Raw genomic sequence first — 21114 nt, 5'->3', positions numbered from 1 at the left:
AGGCCGTTAGTCCCACAGAGATTCCCGATAGCAGTCATTACGAGATGGCTCTGGATTTTAGCTTTGATTAGAGAGGATTCCATGATGATGGAAACACATTAGTAACATGACCCGTATTTGTAAACACTGGACTGCAAATGGAGAGATCTGCAAACAGTCAAGAAACTTAAAAATGGTCTTAATGAAAATTAAATATCAAGTTGTTGCCTTTATTCCATCTTCAAGACCTATTTAGCCTTCAAGAAAGAAAACCATATAGCTTCCGTCTTTGCACTGAGACTTTTGAATAAATTAACAGAAGCACACATTTCTTTCTGGAAAAGGTTGAAAGTATTGGCATAAAATGCAAATGTTCCTGCATTGCATCCTTCCTAAAATTATTCCATTTATTAACACCTGAAATACATTCTCCATAACAAATTTATTAGGTCATATACTGAAACCGCAGCCCTTGAACACCTTATATTACTGTATTCAATATTGTAAATTATTAATGCTGTACAAAGCACCAGTACAAAGAAACAAGTAAAAGCTGAATACCACATATCAAGTAGCTTAAAATCACACATTAGTTACCTTAAAAAAAAAAAAAAAAAAAAAATCACACTGTTTTTGTACCCAGCATTCCTATTTGCATTCTGTTTTGCATGAATAATCAGGAGCACAAGCACCTAAAAGCAGAAACTTTTCTGCAAGCACTTCTACTGCCTCTGTATTAATGCATGCTTTGCAGAGTCTCTAAATGGATCATTAATGTTTGCCTAGAGGACAGACTGAAATTGCATTAGGCAGGTTATTAATCAGTACAGATGCGCAGAATGGACAATCACTTTTACAGAAACAAGATCATTACTTTTAGTACCAGAACTTGTTCTACCAAACTGTGAGGATTACAGATATAGAAATCCTATTTTGGGGAATGCATATTGACACATAATTAGCAAAACTACCCATATATGTTTGAATAAAGTTATTTTCACTGTGGAAGTATGAGAATGAAAGAAGTGGCAACTTGAATGTATGGAGGGAAGGGGTAAGAAAAGAGAAGGTAGCAGCCATGTCCATGAAGGAATAAGGGGAGGAAAGAAGCTCCATTAGTGGAGGAAAAAGTTGGAATTCCTGAAAAACATGAAGACAACCAAGAGGGATGTGCCTTCACAGCCTGTCTTTTCCATTCCTCTGTATGACTTAGCACCCAGCGTTTGACTTCCAAACAGTCTCCAGATAAGAAAGGAGTAACATAAAAGAAGTCATATTCCAAGCCTACTCTCAAAATTTCTGGTTCAGAAAGAAAACAAAACACAAACGAGGAGCAGATGCAACTCCTTCATTTGAATGAATTAAAATACGCATGCAAGAGAAGTATTTGATGAAGAACAGCTCTTTGCAAACCAATCAAATAATATCCTTTTGAGAGGATAAACAGTGTAGATGTTAAAAGGGAAAACGTAGGTACGTCCCAAATTTAGTAAAGATTTTCGTACTGTCACCCACAGCATCTTCGTACAGAAGCTATGCAAACATGGTGGCCAAAAAGCCAACGAAGTGGGTGCAAAACTTGATGAATCACTTGCAGGGTGACTGGACTATAAATGGCTTTCTGTTAATGCAGGAGGATAGGAGTCATGTCCCTGCTCAGGTCTGTGCAGAGCCTGGTTCTGTTTGATGCTTTTGTTAATGCTATCGAAGGAATATGGAGACCACTTATAAAAATCTGCAGATGACATAAATGTAAGAGCAGTTGCAAACATTCTGGAAGACAGGATAAAAATTGAAAATTATCATGATAAATCAGAGGAATGGTCTAAAAGAAAAAAGATGGCAAGTGTAAGGCAACACACAGAAGCAGAAATCTTAAGCCCATACACATAGTAGCAGTTAAAAAGGAAGATGTTTGGAAAACATAAACCATGGAAGTAAGCTGAAATAAATAAGCTTCTTTGAAGAGGAACACTGTTTTTCAACCAGAGACGTGGACTGCTTTTAAGGAGTCTGGAAGTGACTTAGAAAGCCAGGTTTCCCTATGCTTCGGATAATGAGCATCTCCCTTGGGAAAAAAAAAAAAGTGCTAGTGATTGGAAGATTTAGGCTGTTACTCTGAAAACCTTTTAACTCTCAGAGAGGCAAAACACTCAAAGAGCCATGTAGGGTGCACTGTGGCATCTCCTCCACCAGAAATTTTCAACTGTTAGACAAACCATCTGCAGAATACACATTCATGCCTCAGTGCTGTTGACGGGATTATATGAGCAGCTAAGGTTTTCCCATCAACCCCTGTATTTCTGCATCTTTCTCCAAGTAACACATGAGAGGATAGCTAGGAGTCCAGTAAAAACAGGACACCGTCATTAACAGGCAGCAGTTCTGTGGAGTTTCTGAAACGTAAAATCTAACGTCCAACGAGCATTTCAGGTTTACGGGAGAAGCATGCAACTCCTAATTGAGGGATTATAGGCACAAAGTATTTTGCCGAGTGTATCTTTTTTCATGCAGACTTTTTCAAAGTTATCTTAGATGAAATTCTAAAAGTAACACACAAATGACAGAATGCATATGGTATAACTAAAAACTAAGGGTGAACACAGGAATGAATGCAAGTACTTTGTTAAGATCCATTAAAGAGCAGACCTAACTAACGCGTTGCACTACTCCTCCAGCCAGGACAAACTAATACTGGGTGGGGATGCGTCACTCCATGAGTGTCATGAGTTTTTACAAAACCAGAACATGCTGGCGCAGCCCAGATTGCATTTGGTTTAATGCAATATCCAGAAACATATTGTCAGAAGGCATAAAGAGGCTTATTCCATGTACCATCAGTAGCCCTGTAATACAGAATCTCTACCATAAACTGGGTCTCTATGTGGATGGCAAAGGTATTTAACTATTGATATTTACATGACATGATTTGTAAATTTTGCTTTCCCCTCGATCTTTTTCAGAAGGTAATAACTGGCCATATTGGAGCTGAACCTGGCGAGGGATGCAAAGAATAATAAGAAGGGCTTCTACAGGTACATTAACCAGAAAAGGAAGGTTAAGGAAAGCGTACCCCCTCTGATGAGCAGTAGTGGAGAGCTGATAGTAACAGGTGAGGAGAAAGCTGAGGTACTCAACAACTTTTTTGCCTCAGACTTCACTGGCAATCTCTCTCCTCACACCTCCCGAGTCAATGGGCCATTTGATGGGGATCGGGAGGACAGAGGTCCTCCCACTGTAAGAGAAGATCAGGTTCATGACCACCTGAGGAACCTGACTGTATGTAAGTCTATGGGTCCTGATGAGATGCATCCCAGAGTCCTGAGGGAACTGGCTGATGTAGTTTCTAAGCCACTCACCATGATACTTGAAAAGACATGGCAGTCAGGTGAAGTCCCTGGGGAATGGAAAAAGGGAAATATTGCAGCCATTTTTAAAAAGGGTAAAAAGGAGGACCCTGGGAACTACCAACCTGTCAGCCTCACCTCTGTGCCTGGGAAGATCATGGGATAGATCCTCCTGGAATCTATGCTAAGGCATATGGAGGACAGGGAGGTGATTCGGGACAGTCAGCACGGCTTCACCAAGGGCAAGTCTTGCCTGACCAACCTAGTGGCCTTCTATAATGGAGTAACTACATCAGTGGACGAGGGAAGAGCTATGGATGTCATCTGGACTTCTATAAGGCCTTTGAAACAGTCCCCTACAATATCCTCCTCTCTAAATTGGAAGGATATGGATTTGATGGGTGGACTGTTCGGTGGATAAGGAATTGGCTGGATGGTCATATCCAGAGGGTAGTGGTCAATGGCTCGATGTCCAGATGGAGAACAGTGACGAGTGGTGTCCCTCAGGGGTCCGTTCTGGGGCCAGTGCTGTTTAATATCTTCATCAATTACATAGACAGTGGGATCGAGTGCACCCTCAGCAACTTTGCAAATGACAGCAAGCTGAGTGGTGCAGTCGACACACCTGAGGGATGGGATGCCATCCAGAGGGATCTGAACAGGCTGGAGAGGTGGGCCTGTGTGAACCTCGTGAGGTTCAACAAGGACAAGTGCAGGGTCCTGCACTTGGGTTGGGGTAATTCCCAGTATCAATACAGGCTGGGGGAATGAAGGGATTGTGTGCAGCCCTGCCGAGAAGGACTTGGGGGTACTGACAGACAAAAAGCTGGACATGAGCCGGCAATGTGCTCTCGCAGCCCAGAAAGCCAACCGTATCCTGGGCTGCATCAAAAGAAGTGTGGCCAGCAGGTTGAGGGAGGTGATTCTGCCCCTCTACTCAGCTCTGGTGAGACCCCACCTGGAGCACTGCGTCCAGCTCTGGGGTCCTCAGCACAGGAAGGACATGGACCTGTTGGAACGGGTCCAGAGGAGGACCACAAAAATGATCAGAGGGATGGAGCACCTCTGCTACGAGGAAAGGCTGAAAGAGCTGGGGTTGTTCAGCCTGGAGAAGAGAAGGCTGTGGGGTGACCTTATTGCAGCCTTCCAGTACTTAAAGGGGGCTTTTAAGAAAGATGGGGACAGACTTTTTAGCAGGGCCAGTAGTGATAAGCAAGGGCTAATGGTTTTAAACTAAAAGAGGGTAGATTCAGACTGGATATAAGGAAGAAATTTTTTACAATGACAGTAGTGAAACACTGGAACAGGCTGCCCAGAGAGGTGGTAGATGTCCCATCCTTGGAAACATTCAAGGCCAGGCTGGATGGGGCTCTGAGCAACCTGATCGAGTTGTAGATGTCCCTGCCAATTGCAGGGGGGATGGACTAGATGACCTTTAAAGGTCACTTCTATCCCAAAGCACTCTATGGTTCTATGATTCTATATGCCTCTTCACTAAACAGCAGAGAAAAAGAGGAATACACCTTACTTGGATTTGGTTTTAATTTAATGTAAACTTAAAGCCAACTTCTAGAATAGCTGAATAAAACATCACGTCAGAAAATAGCTTTGTTTTTCAACAGTTTCTATAACACATCTTTGTTGCATGACAGAAGCAAAACATTCAGAAGGGAGAAACTCATTTGTCCCTCACTATTAAGAATTTTTTTTTTATTTAAAGACTGATTTTAATCTATAACCAAATATGAAATATCAACAATCATGAATACCAGATTATGAAAACCACCTATTACTTTTTAAAATAATGATAGTAGTGATACTTTGGAACCTTCCCAACATTTAGATATAAAAAATTACCCAAAGATATACTGAGAAATGTTAAAAAGAAGCTCTAGAAGGCTACAAAACAACAGTCCAAGTTCCCAGATTTACATGGGCTAAAAGAGCCACCTTCCTGGTAAAAGCTGTTGTTGGCTCGGTTTTCTGTTTTGGGGTTTTTTTTTTTGTTGTGTTGTTTTTTTTTTTTAAAAAGAATGTTTAGTCAATAGAAAACACCAATGTCATGTTTCAAATACAAACACATTACTAACAAAATACTTAATCTTTCACTTAATTCCCAAACTGGTCTGATCCAGTTTTACTTCCTTGCTGTAAATCCTTTTTTGTCCCCTTTAAATTTCAATCATAAAGCAATCTGATAAGCAAATTTATATTGACAATACTGCTACAGGATGTGCTATCAGAAGTATACAATATAGTTCAGTATTTATCTCATTTTTACGCTTAATCTCTACAAATACCAAGTAATCCAGCAATGTCACTCAAAAGGATTACTAACAAAGAAACTAATTTGAAATACAGTATTTTTAAAAACCTCTCAAAGAAGCGCCGCTGGTGATACATATATTACTAATAATAAATTCAGAAACTGAACTGAAAGATGGAAAAATCTCGCCATTTTTCTTCTAGCACAGAATGCAATCTGAAGCTTACCATCAGGAAATTGCTCTGCATCGTCATCAAACATGGCTTCTTTCAAAGCAGATTTATTAAATGAACTGATACCATCAGAATAATTGTATGGGTTATAATCTCGTGAACGTGGCGAAGAGTGAGGAGGCATTGTGTTGAGTAATGATGTTTTGTTATCAAGAGCTGTTCGGCCTGTATCACTCACACCGCTTCCTGCTCGTAGGTCTACTATTCCAGAAGCACTGCAAATCTACAGGAAAAGAAATATCATACAAGCATATGAAATACACACACTTTTCAATTAACCACATTACTAATTCATCTAGGTAGCCAAAACTTAAAAATTTCAAGAAGTTTACAAATTTCAAACGAGACTTCAAATAAGTCTTAGAAACAGTTCCCTAAACTTTGCTTTCCTTCCAAAAAAAAAAAAAAAAAAGGAAAGTGTGCATAGTCCAAAAAAAATCATGATCTATGAACAGCTGTCAATATTTTATCTCAGAAGTTTGATGCTAAGTAATTAAAAACATGTTTAAGCATATACATATTTGGTAAGCTCAACAAATCTGAGAGCCAAAGTTCCACAGAAACGGAAGTTTAAAACACTGCATGTAGCACTGAAAAACCCACAGGTTTTGTACGAAATAAAATAAAACTTCTGGAAAAACATATATTAAGGTGCAGACCTCTCAAAAACTGAACTCCAGCTGTTTTGCAAGATAATCTGTTTTTAAAAATTGCTAACATTTTAAATAAACAAACAGTTAGTACTACTTAGAATTAGCATTTACATTTCCAAAATGTGGTTTAAGACTAGGAACAGATTTTTCTAAAGCTCTGAAGCAATTTACGAGAAATGTCCCATTTCAGAAATCGTAACATATAAACCTACTGAAAGAGATGCTTTATTATCTGTAATAAATCAGTCATTGGCTTGGCTTACTGATACCAAGATGCACTGAGTTTAAATACTCACCGAATCACCATCATCTTTTCTGGAATCTCGTTTTACAGGCTCATTCATATCTTCCTGACTACGAAAACTGAAATTCTGAATGGCTTCAGTGACTCCACGAAGAGAGCTGTAAATATCTTCAGAATTCATATTTTCAGTGTCATAGTCAAATGCACTGTGGGCCGCAGAGAAGGACACAGGAATTACGATGGATTTATTTTGTGACGCCATATTTTTAAATAACATTAGCCTGGAACTACAGACACTCAAGAAATATTAATAAGATTATTATTTTTCTTGAAACACATTAAGGAAGAAAGCTGGGTCTCCACATGACAAAACTGTGCTGTGGTACACCTTAGTAAGTGTACTGCCACTGACAGACAAAGCACTGGGAGTAGCTAGCTAAGGGAAGGGCTACATTAAGTAGCAGCATCTGTCTGAAGAAACAAACTTTTTTTGCTCTGTTTTATGAGTACGAAACAACTGGGATTTTTACACCATTCTCTCTTTCTGAAAAAAGTCCCAAAGTAAGGAGGATTGATAAAACTCAACAGTTTTCACAGTTAGTTTGGTTGCTAAAAGCAAAATTACAAAGTCCACTTCATTGGCAACATTGGTACCAGAAAATTAAAGACCAGAACATTTATGAACTGCTACTTTTTTAGCCTCCCCAATATTAAGCCTGGTTTGATGACCTAGCTGATCTATTGTAATATTTGCTAGAGATGAACACTTCCATTCCGTCTCTTGCTAATCCATTTGCACTCCAAGGTGCACAGCCCTCCCACCTCTGGCCAGCCCTGGCACTTGTCAGACCCTTCAGGGTGGCTAAGCAGTTCACTGTACTGTCATTCTGTGGAGGGAGGGGGATTATTTTTCAGTATCTGTCACTGTGCAAAATTCGTTTCATGCTTTCACTCTTGGGGTTACGATTTTGGATAACGTGTAATGAAGTCTTAGATGAAGAACTGTAGCAACACCAGCCTATGTTACCTTGGTGACAAAGTGTTCTGCGATGTATTGGTTGGAGAAGTGAGAGGACTTGACCAACTTGCTGGGGAGCGTGGAGTAGGTCTTGTTAAAGGACTTCCCATTGATCCCTGGAGAAGGAGAGGTGAGAAGAGATACTCCAGTAGGACTTCAGCTTCCCTTTTAACTTATTATTGTATTTATTTATTTTCTAGTGCCCAGAAACATTTAAAGAGCTTCTATTTAATTAGTTGGATTGGCTAACTAGTAACTTCGGTCAAGTATAACTTTGAAATGAGTAAAGTAAAAGATAATAACTTTAAATGTGCTTTTTAAGAGTAGTGTAAGTCACTTGGAAGCAACATAGACTTAGTATCATTCTCCGGGGCAAAAAGAAAAGGCTTTCCATAAAGAGTGGTATCTGCTACTGAGGCAGACTTCTACATAGGATTTGGGTTGCCTCCCCTCCTCTACCAACCTTCTTGCTCTCACAAATAACTCTACTGCAATGGACTTATGTTCAAAACACCAGTAACTTCAGAAGAATAATGAGAGAAGTATAGATACCTGACCACTGTTGCCTGTATTCCGGAGATGATTATGGAGAAGCTTTGTGGCTCCATCCTGAAATGTTTTTGGTAAAGCACCCAATAGCATTGTAAACTCTGGAGTGTTGAGTTCAAAAAGGGAAATCAGCACTGACTGTGCAGCCTAGAAGAAGATGATACAGATTGAAGACATTAATTTGAGTTTCTAAGTAATTTTATCAGCAAGAGATGCTATAATGAGTGGTAATCACAAAACATGACTTAAGTCTTGATCAAGCTTGAATGACGATGTTAACAGATGTGAACAAAAGCAATTCATATTTGCTGGTAAGCTGGAAATTCAGATATTGATAAATCCAGGCACACAACAATGAGCTTACACTTTGCACAATCATTCTAACAAGCAGTCTTTCAGAAATGTGCTCCTCAACCCCCTCCCCCCACAGATCCTTACTTACTAAAAAAAGTGCTGAAAGAATTCACAAAATGGCTTTTGAAGAGTTCGGCAAGTTGGACAAATTTAAGGAGAGGAATGGAACACACCACGCAGGAACAAGCCTGCAATTCCTTCTCCTGAGTTCTGAAAGTGGTAATTACAGATGATGGATAATCAACACACTAACTTGAAAAGGAACAGTTATCACTTTAGAAATAAAAAAAAACAAACAAAACACAAACCCAAACAGATACCCTAATTTGGAATGAGACAGTCTTGATTTTGAGTCGTGATGACAGCACTTGATATTTTTTATAACTTGGCCTACAGCCAAACTAGTTAGTTAGCCTTCCCCCCTTGCTTCCTTTATCTTTTTAAAAAATAGGCAAACATCATGAGGAATAATTCAACTGACTACATATTCTAAAGATGAAAACTGTTAAGTACTGGAGTTTGTAGTCTACTGGATGTCACCTCCCACACCCTCAATTTTAATAGTTCATCTTTAACGTCATCCTCATCCTATTGCATGTTTTACTATACATATATATATGTGTGTGTGTATATATATATTTTAATCGCAATTAAAAATCAGAGCTCTTTACTGACAAAGCAACACAGTAAGTTACACAATGCTTGGGTTCCCTCTAGTAAAGGAATGTTGACTGCATGACTTAGTAATGTTTGTATAGTTTGATGAATATTCACTGGATAGGCTAACAAACCTGTCAACAGCAACTAAACTAACACACACAATGAAGGGCTAGAGATTAAGTTCTCCAGAATTGTTTAATAGTTTATTTGTAGTACGAAACTCTGATTCTAAGATTAACCAACTATGTCTAGTTTATACAGCTCACCATGAAGCTCTGCCATGTACTGGAGAGAACCAGTGCTTCATGCTAGACAGAATGATAGGCAGCTTGCTTAAGCAGCAATATACTTCAAAGCAAGTAGTTTAGAAAATTCTTTCAGACATTTATTTCCCTTCTTTTGCTTCCAGAGCAATGAACTGTAGCGTTTTTTAATTAAAAGTAGAAAGCCAAGGTATGAGCACACATACCAGCACACATCTTAGTATTAAGTTTAACGACAAAAATATTAACATGTTAGATTGCCACAAATTATCTTTGCAGACTCGTGACCGGCTGTTTTCTTTAACTTTTATTCCCTTCTCCCTCTGATAGCCTTCCCTTCAAGCGAACACCCTGAATGCCCTCTACAAGATCTTTAATGTTTCTCTTTCCCTTGTTATTTCTTATGGTCTTTTAACAGAAATTGATACAAAGCAAAACCAAAACGAATCCTGCAACTGAGCAAAGGCTTGGGAATTACCACTTTCCTTTTTTTGTCCTGTTACCCATGTCTCCACTCCGTAACACTGTGTCTATTTAAGCTGCCAATAAAATAACACAATAGACAGTCCAGGGTCATATCAGGAAAGGAACCGATACCATCAAGTCTGCTCAGAAGGAAGCTCAGCCTAAAGTATCGAAATTGACAATGACTCACAGGTGGTTTTCAGCTACGGAATTATCTATTTTCTCTCTCTCTTCCTTGACAAAAAAAATGCATTTTAGAGTATCTAGAGGTTTTGCTTCTCCTCAGTATAAGCTCTCTCTCTTGACGTTTAAGCCCAGTCATACAAATAACATCTTTAAAAGTCTCCGAAAAGGATGAGAAATTTTTTTGGTTTTGTGTTGTTCTTAGAAGAACCCTAACAAAACTAATTCTTTTCAGAAGAATTCTCATCTTACATGAAATCTAATTTCTGAAACATAGAATTTTACCTTCCAGAAAGAAGTCCCACGTCACTGAACTGCACTAAGAGTGCCCAACTTCAGACTATTAAAAGGATTTTTCATAACACTTAGTATTGGAAATGTTTTTACTAAGAAAAAACCCCAAACCCATCAACTACAGTGAAATATACTTGGCAAAACCTTTCAATTTAAAGAAATCATACTAAATGCTATAAGCTTATTTAAACAAATAAAAATGAAAAAGCCTGTGACAGCAGGCTGTGAAGCTTGTTAAGAGAATGAAACACATCATCAGAATAACTCTTGAGTTACTAGTGAAATTTTATTTTCAAGAGTTATTAAAGGATTTTGCCAGTTAGCTGCCTCTAACAGCTGTGTTATGGAAAGAAAAAATAAAATAAGAAAACTTCATATAATTAAGGTGTTCCAGATGATTAAACTCACTGGCAATTCTTTCCATGATTCAGTTACTTATTGACATAAAAATGCTTATTAGAGATATGAACCATCAGATAAGACAGCTTGCCACGTGGCTTAGTACTAAAACTTTACTGATTTAGAAGATTGTGCTGCTTCAATTCTCCTCCTGTTTTATGGTCTTATACATGTCACTAGAACATGGTACTAGGCAACAAAAGTCCATAGGATATCATCTATTACTGCCTTCTCATACTCATGAAGTTATACAAGAAGTGAAAGACAGAAACATTATCTCCAAATAAACTCTCCTATGGTTTTTTAATACATATTACAAACATTCCAGATACGAAGAAGTTGTGGAAGTTACTTTTATTTTTGTTCTTTTCACATTACACACTTCGTGAGACAGCTCCCACAATTTTCTCTCAATTCTCTCCTACAAAACATTCCTCCTAAAGAAAGGAAGTTTTGGTACTGTTTCCAGAAAGGATGAAGTTGCCAAAACTCAAACTTAATTGAAAATAGCAAAGGAAATCTAAACAAACAAATTGTTCCAACTCTTCAAACTGCAGAAATAAACAGAGAAAAAGGAACAGAAGAGTCAGTTCTCTGTGTCAAAGACGCTTGCACTTATGAGCCATAAAGTAAGTATGTACGTTTAGCATTCAAAAAGCGTCAGCATGCTGAGAATGGCAGCTAAGATAGAATGGCTGGTGACAAACAGAACAACAACAAAACTCTATTCCATCAAACCACAAACAAAATTAAAAGATTTTTGCTTTCTATAATTGGAAAGACTATTTAGAAACCCTTTCCAAAGACTGCACTAGTACATTTCTCATGGTTATTCTGTATCCCTGGTATATCTATGTAGCTCACATATTAATTTTCACTTCACAACAGTCATGTGGAAAAGTTTTGCACTGGAACTGCAGCATTACAAGAACAAACCTTTGATACTACTTTATTAAAGCACAAACTTTCTTTCGTCAAAGGGTCAACAGTTATTTACCTATCTTTTGTTAAACAGAATGGATCTGAGAAAATCCAGAGATTGAACAGAGCTTGCTACCAAATTTACCATTCCTGTTACGAAGGTGCTATTAGTATCACAGAGGGTGGTCTCTGAAGTAATATTAAAACTGTATAGAAAATGCCCACTGAAGAGATTTTAATACCAGATATTGCTTGAAACAAAGTTATTCCTTGTATTATGAAATATAATCTCAACATATTAACATACATAAAAATACAACCCTAGCAGAGAGCTTCAACATGTGTTCATATTAAATTTTTACTTGAATATTCTTAAACATATAATTTTTGGCAAAGTTTTGCTTTGTCAATTCTGATACTTTATACAGAAAAATTAGGTGTGTTTGCTGAGAAGGCTATAAAAGTATTTTTTCCTCTATGAAGGAGTAACTTTGTTTTCAAAGAATATTTTTTTTTTTTTTTTAGGCAAGAAATATTAGCTTCTCTAATTTGCCAAGATACTTGGAACATACTGCAATTCTAAGCACAGATTAACAAACCTACCTTCCTAACATCTGAGCTTTTAGGTTCTGTGGTCCAGGTGATGATTCGAGACACTGCTAACCTAGTTTCACTTGAATTTACAAAATCTCCTGGATCCATCTGTTGCGCAAGAGTCTCTATGTATTTAAGGATTGCAACTTTGACCTGCAAAGAGAAATAGAGTCAGGTGGACAAGAAAAATGGTGTGGTGTAAGAATAAGTGTGCTCAAAGAGTAGTGCTCATTCCCTAAAATAAAGATATTTTTTTTTTTCCCCCAATTAAACTAAACATCTTCTCAGCATTGATGGAAAACTCTATACGATAAATCAATTTACAAATGGATATAACATTTCAAGAAGGGAGTTATTGCACAGGAATTCAAATATTAATAGAAATCGTAGATTTCACTGGTAGCAACTGAAAGACACACAAATCATTGCATATGCAGAAGCTTAAATATTTAACAAAAAGAAAACCAAAGTACTCAGAATATTTGAGAATAATCAGGGTTTTAAAGAACTATTCAGAATTATTAAGAACTTTTTTCAAGCACTAAAATGAAATGAACATCTGATGAACCAATAATCAGTTCCTATTAGTTCCTACTATGTCGTTAACACTTGGCATTCTTTTATAAAACAGCAGAGTTGAGCAGTCACTATCTTTGGGGATAAGCCACATGAATCTTCCCATTAAATACTAAAAAGGTATGCATAGAATTTCTACAAAGACTGAGAAGGGGTCACATGCACACTTTTCCTTTGAAGATATTTAGACGATAGAGACATGGATTCACCAGGATAGAAAAGCTGCTTTACTTCCTCATTTATCAGAGCATTGTTCTACTCCACTAACTGCCTCTACTCCTTAGGCAGAATCTCTGTTTTATACACCCTAGCCTCTCTCTAGTTTCTCCAAAATTGCACCACTGTGCAGCTTTGGGCAAAGGGCTATTATGCCTGTATCTCCCTTAAGTATTTATCTCAACTCCTGCGGCCTCAGAGATTTTGTTGACAGGTTGGGTGACGAAGTGGCGAACATTTATTTAGGCCACCTATTTGACTTAGCCACTTTTATTTCCACTAATAATTATAGTGAACCAGAAATACCTACCAGGAGGGAGACACCCATGTCCATCATAACCAGAAAGAAAGAGTTCTGGGTGTATTTTTAATTGTTCATGGCTTGTAGTACAACTGTTCTGAGCAAAGCTATACAAAAATTTCCCTTCGTCATGAAAACTTGCAAGCTATTAAAAACTCAAGGTACACTAAGTGACACACACATTAGTGATAGCTGGTACATGTAGATTAATAAAGAATACTTCATTTTCACAGCAGCTGTTCAAGCTCAACTTCTCCAAAGTTATACAACAAGCAACAGCTGGAGACTTTCATCTTATGCAGATCAATATCAACAAATGCAGTAAAAACCACATTATTTGCTAGATTCTTTCCAAGGGAAAAAAACCCACAAGTATCTCCGCAGCAAAAAACCTTAGGCTACATGGTTTTCCAAATACGAAGTAATAGTTAAAATTTCTAGATTACCAAGTGAAACCATTACAACAGCACTATGTTTCAGTGATCACTATTTAAATATGTAATATCACAACTTAAAAAAAAATACTGTTAAGAACTGTAACACTTAGAACATCCAGAGGCATTTCTCCCAATGAAAAAATTCTGGAGTACTGTATCTCAGAGAGCAGTATTATTTAGTGTTTATGCTACTCCCACAGAGTAAATCGCCCAGACTTCTGGAACGATGAAGGCTCTCATGAGACAGAAGAGCACTGAACAGAAAATGAATAGAGAGAGTTCACACTGATAAAGCTTTTCACAGTGAGACAAGATACCCAAAGGTAAGTTTGACAGCTATTTTGAAAGAGAGTGTTTTTCACCAATTGCTTTTGAGAGAAGAAATTCTGGAAGGTCTATCTTTCTATGCTCAAATATAATGAGACAGTATTATTATGGATAAAAAACCCACCCTGAAATAAACTCCATAATAGCAGCAAATCTGCTTATGATGTATTTTTGTCCCTACTTCCAGCAAGTATGTAAAGAGTTGAGATTTAGAAATAAAAGATCTAAGATAGTCCTCCTCAATAATCCATTTAATCTCTCTGAGAGAGAAGATAAACAATTTTTGACTGCAATGAAAGCTGCTCCAGGAATTCTTACAACGAATATTTGTCATTAATCTGAAACCACTGTCTATGAAGTTGTTTAATACTGTCTTGACTTCTTTGTACCCTTCTAGGTTGAATTTACTGTACTTTTGCTGGACTATAAACACTGAAACATTTTTCCTGTACAACATATAACACGAACAGACATTTTGTTTAATAATAGCACTGCTGAATTAAGTGAGCTGAAATATAGATCAAGCCACAATTAGCACTATTACTCACAAAGAAAACATTAGTCATAAATGGAACTAAAGTGCTTCATAAACATCTTTCACAGATAATGAAATGACAAATTCTGGCACAAAAATATATACAACTACCTCCAGAGATTCAGGAAATACTGTAAGGATGCTACACAGTCAGTGCTAGAAGGCAAATTGTTTTCCTGTCCTGTGAAAAATTTGAGATTTAGAGTTTCATTTGTTGCATCAGGGTAAGACAAAAGAAACATTTCACATAAGAAAAAATGGGGGGGGGGGGGGGAAAAAGGCGGGGGGGTGAGGGTGGGGACAGAGGAATGTAGAGAAGCTGCTTTACTGAAACCAGAGAAAAGTCCACCTCTTACAGCGCTTTCCTGGGATGTGAGAGACTCCACTCTGCCTTACTCAGACTGAATACAAGCAATCACGCAAAGTGACTTTCAGATTGTCACATCCCAGTTATCTGTCCCTAAGTTACTGGATACTTAGGAATGACTGCCTCCGCCATTATTTAACCAAGTGACTAAAATATACAGTAAAGATGAATTTTGAAGGGCTCTGTCATCTCTGTCAATCTGTATCACTGATTGGTTGGGCTTTTTGTAATCCAGAAATTTTAATATGGACTTGGGGGGGGGGAATTTTCTCATCAACTACGGCAATAATCTTTGTCAGCAAATCAGTATTTTCAAAGTAAAGAAGAGTTCAGAAACTTGTCATAAATTTTGGTCACAATGCTTAAATCAATTCCTCACTGAGTGTGAGCCATGTGATATTCAACCTGAGAAAAATGAAAGTGATGATTTGAAGTGTATTTCAGGACAACACCCATCCTTTGGAAAGCTTATGTTCTGCACCTGCAAAAATAAGCTTAATAGATTACGTCCCATCTAGAAAATTTGACTCCTATGCCCGTCTATACAATTGACCACAATAGATACATGCATCTGGCACCTCTAAACTGTGTTCCAGCAGTTCACCACACCTACATGTAAAATTATAGCAAACGATAGATAGATAGATACAGTGCAATACACTGTGCTGCAACCTCCATGGATTAGGTCAGTAGAATATTGTATCTCGTCTATGTTTGGTCCTCTTACTGGCTAGCTATCCAAATCCACCTCTGTGGCCACTCTAAAAGCTTGACTTTTATTGCCCAAGATAGCTGTGTTTGTAAATGTAAGAATGACAAAGACAGTTTACTCTAAAGGATTACGATTATTTACTACTACCACATGAAAACCAGAGGGAAAAGTCATTTGTAGAAGAGAATCCTTCCACAGAGCAAATTTCTGATCTATCATCCCTTCTTATATCTGATCATGTTCAAGGATGCTGAAAATCCTTTCTCTAATTTTTCCTGTCACAGTGAATGTTGTTTCTCAGTATACCTAGCACAAAGGCACACTCTGCAACAAAATAATAATTTCTGAGATTAAGAACAAAAGCTGAAGACTTCAAGAAATGAAGTAGTACCCTACGATGACCAATTAATCTGTTAGACATCTGGGTGCACTGAGGATGGGATTTAGACAAAATATTGAAGAACGTGGATATTAAATAGATGCTTCTGCAATTTATGTTCAATAACTTTACTGTCTGGATCCTGAAGTTGTAGTTACCTCATAAAGATAGAAGTAGGGGGTAGATACCACTTTCTTCTGAAAAAAATCTTACCTTCTCTTAAACAGTTACATACTTTACTGTCCAGACAATTAATTTTAAATACTCTTGATTTTATTTCAAACTAACAGGTGCTCTTCTATGGAGGTAGTTTTTACCGACATCTTGATTTCGGAAGTCTCTCTCAAATACTGGAAGTTATTTTCAGAATGTCTTGCCATTAAGTGTTTCAGATTTTTTAATTCCTTCTAGGTCGCATAGTGAACATTCTTGAATTTAGCCCCAATCCAGCCTAGTAGGAGTCCATGTCTCGTTCCAAATCTACACTCTCAACTTTGAAACATGATTGATATGCATTTACCAGCTATACTACTGTATGGAAAAAAAGAACATCTCAGCCATCAAATTCACCTTCCTGGGGAGGAAAACCAAGTAAAACAAAACCAAGCCCAATTTGTTCCAAGGATTTATTTAAACAACAAACTGATTTTTACTACCTCATTTGCTGTCTTCAATAAATGACAGCAGTCCCTTTTTAACACAGCTCTACGAAGCAACAGTGGTCAACGTATCAACTGTCCTCAAAAGCTTAAAAATATAAGTTTTACTGTATTGTAGACAAAAAAGGCATATTCATGTGACTTTAGGTTCAACATAATTTGGGAAAAGTCATATTCTTGTGCAGTATCAAACTATGTAAAAATATTTCGTGCAGGATAGAGCAGAAAATGCCAGTTATCATATGCTTGTTATTTCCCCATTTACATCACTTGTAAATCTTCTTAGGATTTGATGCATTTATCCTAAAATCAACTCTCTTTGGAACTGTAAATGTACCACAGAATACATTTTTACTTTTCAGTTATACTAGCAGGTCTATGGACCACAGATTCTTATGTAAAAATGTGTGTAGTTATAAAGCTACACGCTGCTTTCAGAAAAGTAAGCGTACCACAAAGGGAGCTGATTTTTAATATGGTAACTGAAGTTCATATTAATATTAAAATAATCTAAATTAATGCAAGACCTATCAGGCTGAACACAGGAAAAAATATATATGAACTAGGAAAACACGATTGGGAAATCACAAACATAAAATTAGAAAAGATTTGATAGAGTGAGTTTGCATAACCAGCTTGATGTTAGGCGGCCACATTTTTGTTGCTCGTTTTTACCATACTGTGGTTTTATTAGATCTCTCTTGCAGCAAACATTTTCATACTAGTATAATGTTTAAAATTGAACATCTGCATGCTTAAAGTTTCTCGCAAAGGTTAGTAGCAGCATACGAATGCATTCAAATAAAAATTATTGGAAACACTGTAAGAGTTTGACATAGGGTTAAGAATAAAGACAGTAATTCAGACAAAAACCTTTGAGCTCCAAAAAGAGCGAAGCTGGTCCTGTAGTGCTGGCTTGACTGTCTGAAAGTTTACAAAAACAAAATCCACTAATTGAAAACCTTTTTTTTTTTTTAACAAAACAAAAATAACAATCCAAATTCAAATATTAAGACAAGCAAATGTCTATCAATGAAGACTTTTGTTTGCAAGGCAAGTCTGAAAATTCTTACCTTCAGGCTAGGTGTTTGGGTCTGGTCAACAGTAAATCTCATTAAAATACTGAACTGGAGGTCATTTGGAAAAGATTCCCTGTAAAACAAACAAATCAAATCATGCTAAGTTACATGTTAATACCTGTTGAGAGGCACTAAATAAGCCCTCACTCTTTTCAGTAAAGAAAAGCTTTAGTACTCCTAAAACAAAAAAAAAATTCTACCAGTTTTGTTGATATTGTATCTGACTTTCAGAAACATTCACCTAGCACGTAAAGGACAAAATTTAAGAAATTCCTGCTTTGAAGCAATTATAGCTAGAATAGATAATGCAAGTAATAAGGAATGATATAATAATGATACGGTAGTATTCTGATTCTAAATCTATGCCATCCCCAAATTATTATGCAGTAGTACTGCTAAAGATATACACCACACCCCTCCTGCATGCTTCTCTGCATCATCCTGTTCCATTCCAGCTTCCTCGCTCTCCCACATGCCACACTCCGGGTATGACCCTCAATGGCTCTGCTGCAGCAGCAAAGAAGAGGTGTAGCAGATCATATTCCCTCTCTCCCCACAACACACACCATACCCTTCCCCAGATTTCACAGCAGATCTGCCATATGAATAGGCTCAGCAGAGGCCTAGACCGCTTAGACTGTCCTGTACCTCAGAAAATGGAGGATGAGAAGTAGGTCCCGGAGCCCCTCCAACTCTACTTAAAAATCTGGCTTTCATTTGGAAATAAAACTGGCCAGGGATGGGCAGCTCTGATGGCCCCCAAAATAACGTAACATCATTTTGGAACCAGGATATCAGTGACATTTGGGGAGAGCGAAGGGAAGACAGAAAGCAAATCCATTATTGCCATAACTGCTTAAAAGCCTGCTGACACCAAGAGATGAATATTGCAACAGTATTTTTATATCAAAATAAAGAAGTTCAAACACAAGCACTGCATCACTGAACGCAAGGCAAGACAACAAACATATGTGGCTCAGATGCACATTTTGGAATCAGGTAAGTAGTATCATATTAATTGCTCGGCATTAAGGACTCAAACCCTTTCAACTAGGAGTCATTTAGGAAACCAAAATATTTAAGCAGCAAGGTTTACTGAAGTTTCACGATCTATTGTTAGCTCTGCATTTTTCCAAGAATCTCATAGCATACTAAAAAAACCCAAAAATTTGGAAGTAGCATAAGGGTTTGGAATTTTTTTGTTTTGTTTTAATTAGTTTTTTAAGAACTCATTACCTAGTGACATCAAGTGCCTTCTGAACTTTTGCTTGTACAGACCCAAGCAAATCAGCACCCATTTTTTTCAACAGCTGTGTCAGCAGTACAAACAGCCAGTCCTGCAGATCTTCTTTATGGACCTGGATGAAGTCCACCAGAGTCTCCAAAAACATACTGAACACCTAAAAGGCAGAAGAAGATGGAAAGAGGGTAGGATGGGGCAAAAGAGGAAGCAACACTGACGTATGCTGAACTTACAAACAAAGAAGAAAGCAGTAAGGGAATCAGAGGCAGAGAAAGGCAGTGTTTTGCAGCCAAGCAGGAAAAATAAAAATAATAAAAAAAAAAGAAATCTGTCTTGCTTTTTCATTGGATTTTGATACAAGAGTACATTGGAAATGTTAGCCGACTTCTGTAGAAGTTTGACAATTAGGTATTCCATGCAGTTTCGTCAAGAAAAGAAATGCTTACTGTGATGGCTGGCGCAACCTCAATTTTTTCAGTAAAACTTAATTTTTTTACCCTTTCAAGCTTTATCATTAAGTTGATTTGACATATTCCTTGAAGACTTCAAAAACGCTCTCTCTCTAAAACCAAAAATACTGCTACAATTCTTTAGCAAAATATTCCTTCTAAGTATCTGCGTTACTAAATACTGCAAAATCATGAAAGCTGGCCAATTCCTTTACATAAAATATTTGTGGAACAGAACAGGATTCTCCCGTTATTGCAGATATCCAAACACAAAATTATTCACCACAGTAGGGAAAAAAGCCATGATACATTTCAGATTGGCAGGTGTTTAAAACACAGAAGTACTTTCGTCTTTTTAAAAACATGTTCTCTACTGTGTTCTTTTCAACAAATAAAGTTGAAAAGACTGCATTCAGTTAAAAAAAAAAAAAAAGACACATATTATTGTACTTATAGTAACCTCAGCACTCAGACCAGGAAGAAGGGCTTTTTGGAGGGAAGGGGTAAAGCAGGGCATGGCAAATAGGTAAGTTTGTTTAAACAGCCTTTTTAGTATCTCACTAATTTTATGTTTTTTCAAGACTTATGGTGAAATCAGGATGTATATGCTCTATACCAGTGTGGCCCACGGGTTTCCCATTTCTCTGATAAGAAAAACGGGTGTTTGGGCTGAAAATGCTACCTGCACAACTGGTACACGCTCCAGCACATAACTGGGTACAGAAGCAAAAGTATTGCTATGATGCAAAGAAGGCTGGAGTGATATTGCCTCCTGAGTACTTATGACATGCGTATAAGGTTGAAAATGGCTGTTGCAGAGGAAGGGCTGGAACTTCATATCCTCCTGCGGCTGGCCTGACTTGTCATAAGGCCAAATTCTGCCGCTGTCTGTGAGAGCAGATGATCCCAAACTGCGATCATACCTCACATAGCTGCAGAAACCAGTCCACAGAAGTGGGCTTTCTTACACAGCACTGATCCGAGTGTGGAGGATTTGGCGCATGCTGTTGCATGCCCTCATCGCTGAGGAAATTAGATTTCTTTTCATGTTGATAATCAAGCCAAGGTAAGCAATTTCATACCATAAAGTGATAAAATCCACACAGGTATCTTTAAAAGAAGTGCCTTAAAATTTACATTGGTAATAAAAAATAAATGCAGATTCTTTCAGGATCTCATAAAGACCAGGGAGAATCTTAGATCTTTAAATCTTAAATACTGAAAAGCTGTATTAGAAAAAAAACAATACAAATCCTACTTAACATAAAGCCCATCAGGATGAGCTGCTTTTAATTAACTTCCCTTTTGGGGCAAACTACATTGAAAATTGTAAAAAAGAAAAAAAAAATTGCTAACTCCTCTGCGATCTGTCTAGATTTGCACTCAATTCTGAGGTTTAAAAATTAACCTCC

The 21114-nt window shown here is 37.5% G+C and overlaps 1 protein-coding gene across 43 annotated transcripts in view; it reads right to left on the bottom strand.

Annotated features, from left to right (window-relative positions):
* CLASP2 (cytoplasmic linker associated protein 2) overlaps positions 1 to 21114 on the bottom strand; it is a 155474-nt gene that overhangs the window by 8287 nt on the left and 126073 nt on the right. For 23 of the 43 annotated variants that reach the window (XM_087768310.1, XM_087768312.1, XM_087768353.1 and 20 more), the window contains 8 exons: positions 19247 to 19410; positions 18005 to 18083; positions 17805 to 17855; positions 12432 to 12575; positions 8293 to 8436; positions 7750 to 7856; positions 6775 to 6928; positions 5820 to 6048 (listed from right to left, as the gene is read on the bottom strand). In XM_087768310.1, the coding sequence (XP_087624436.1) occupies positions 5820 to 6048; positions 6775 to 6928; positions 7750 to 7856; positions 8293 to 8436; positions 12432 to 12575; positions 17805 to 17855; positions 18005 to 18083; positions 19247 to 19410 (1072 nt within the window). The remainder of the gene's footprint in view (positions 1 to 5819; positions 6049 to 6774; positions 6929 to 7749; positions 7857 to 8292; positions 8437 to 12431; positions 12576 to 17804; positions 17856 to 18004; positions 18084 to 19246; positions 19411 to 21114) is intronic. The other 20 variants (XM_087768331.1, XM_087768411.1, XM_087768437.1 and 17 more) reach the window with 1 other exon arrangement.

Source organism: Nipponia nippon, unplaced genomic scaffold (assembly GCF_047370975.1).
Source record: "Nipponia nippon isolate SJK-2023a ecotype South Korea unplaced genomic scaffold, ASM4737097v1 scaffold_1, whole genome shotgun sequence".
Classification (NCBI taxonomy): domain Eukaryota; kingdom Metazoa; phylum Chordata; class Aves; order Pelecaniformes; family Threskiornithidae; genus Nipponia; species Nipponia nippon.
This window is presented reverse-complemented; position numbering and strand designations above follow the sequence as displayed.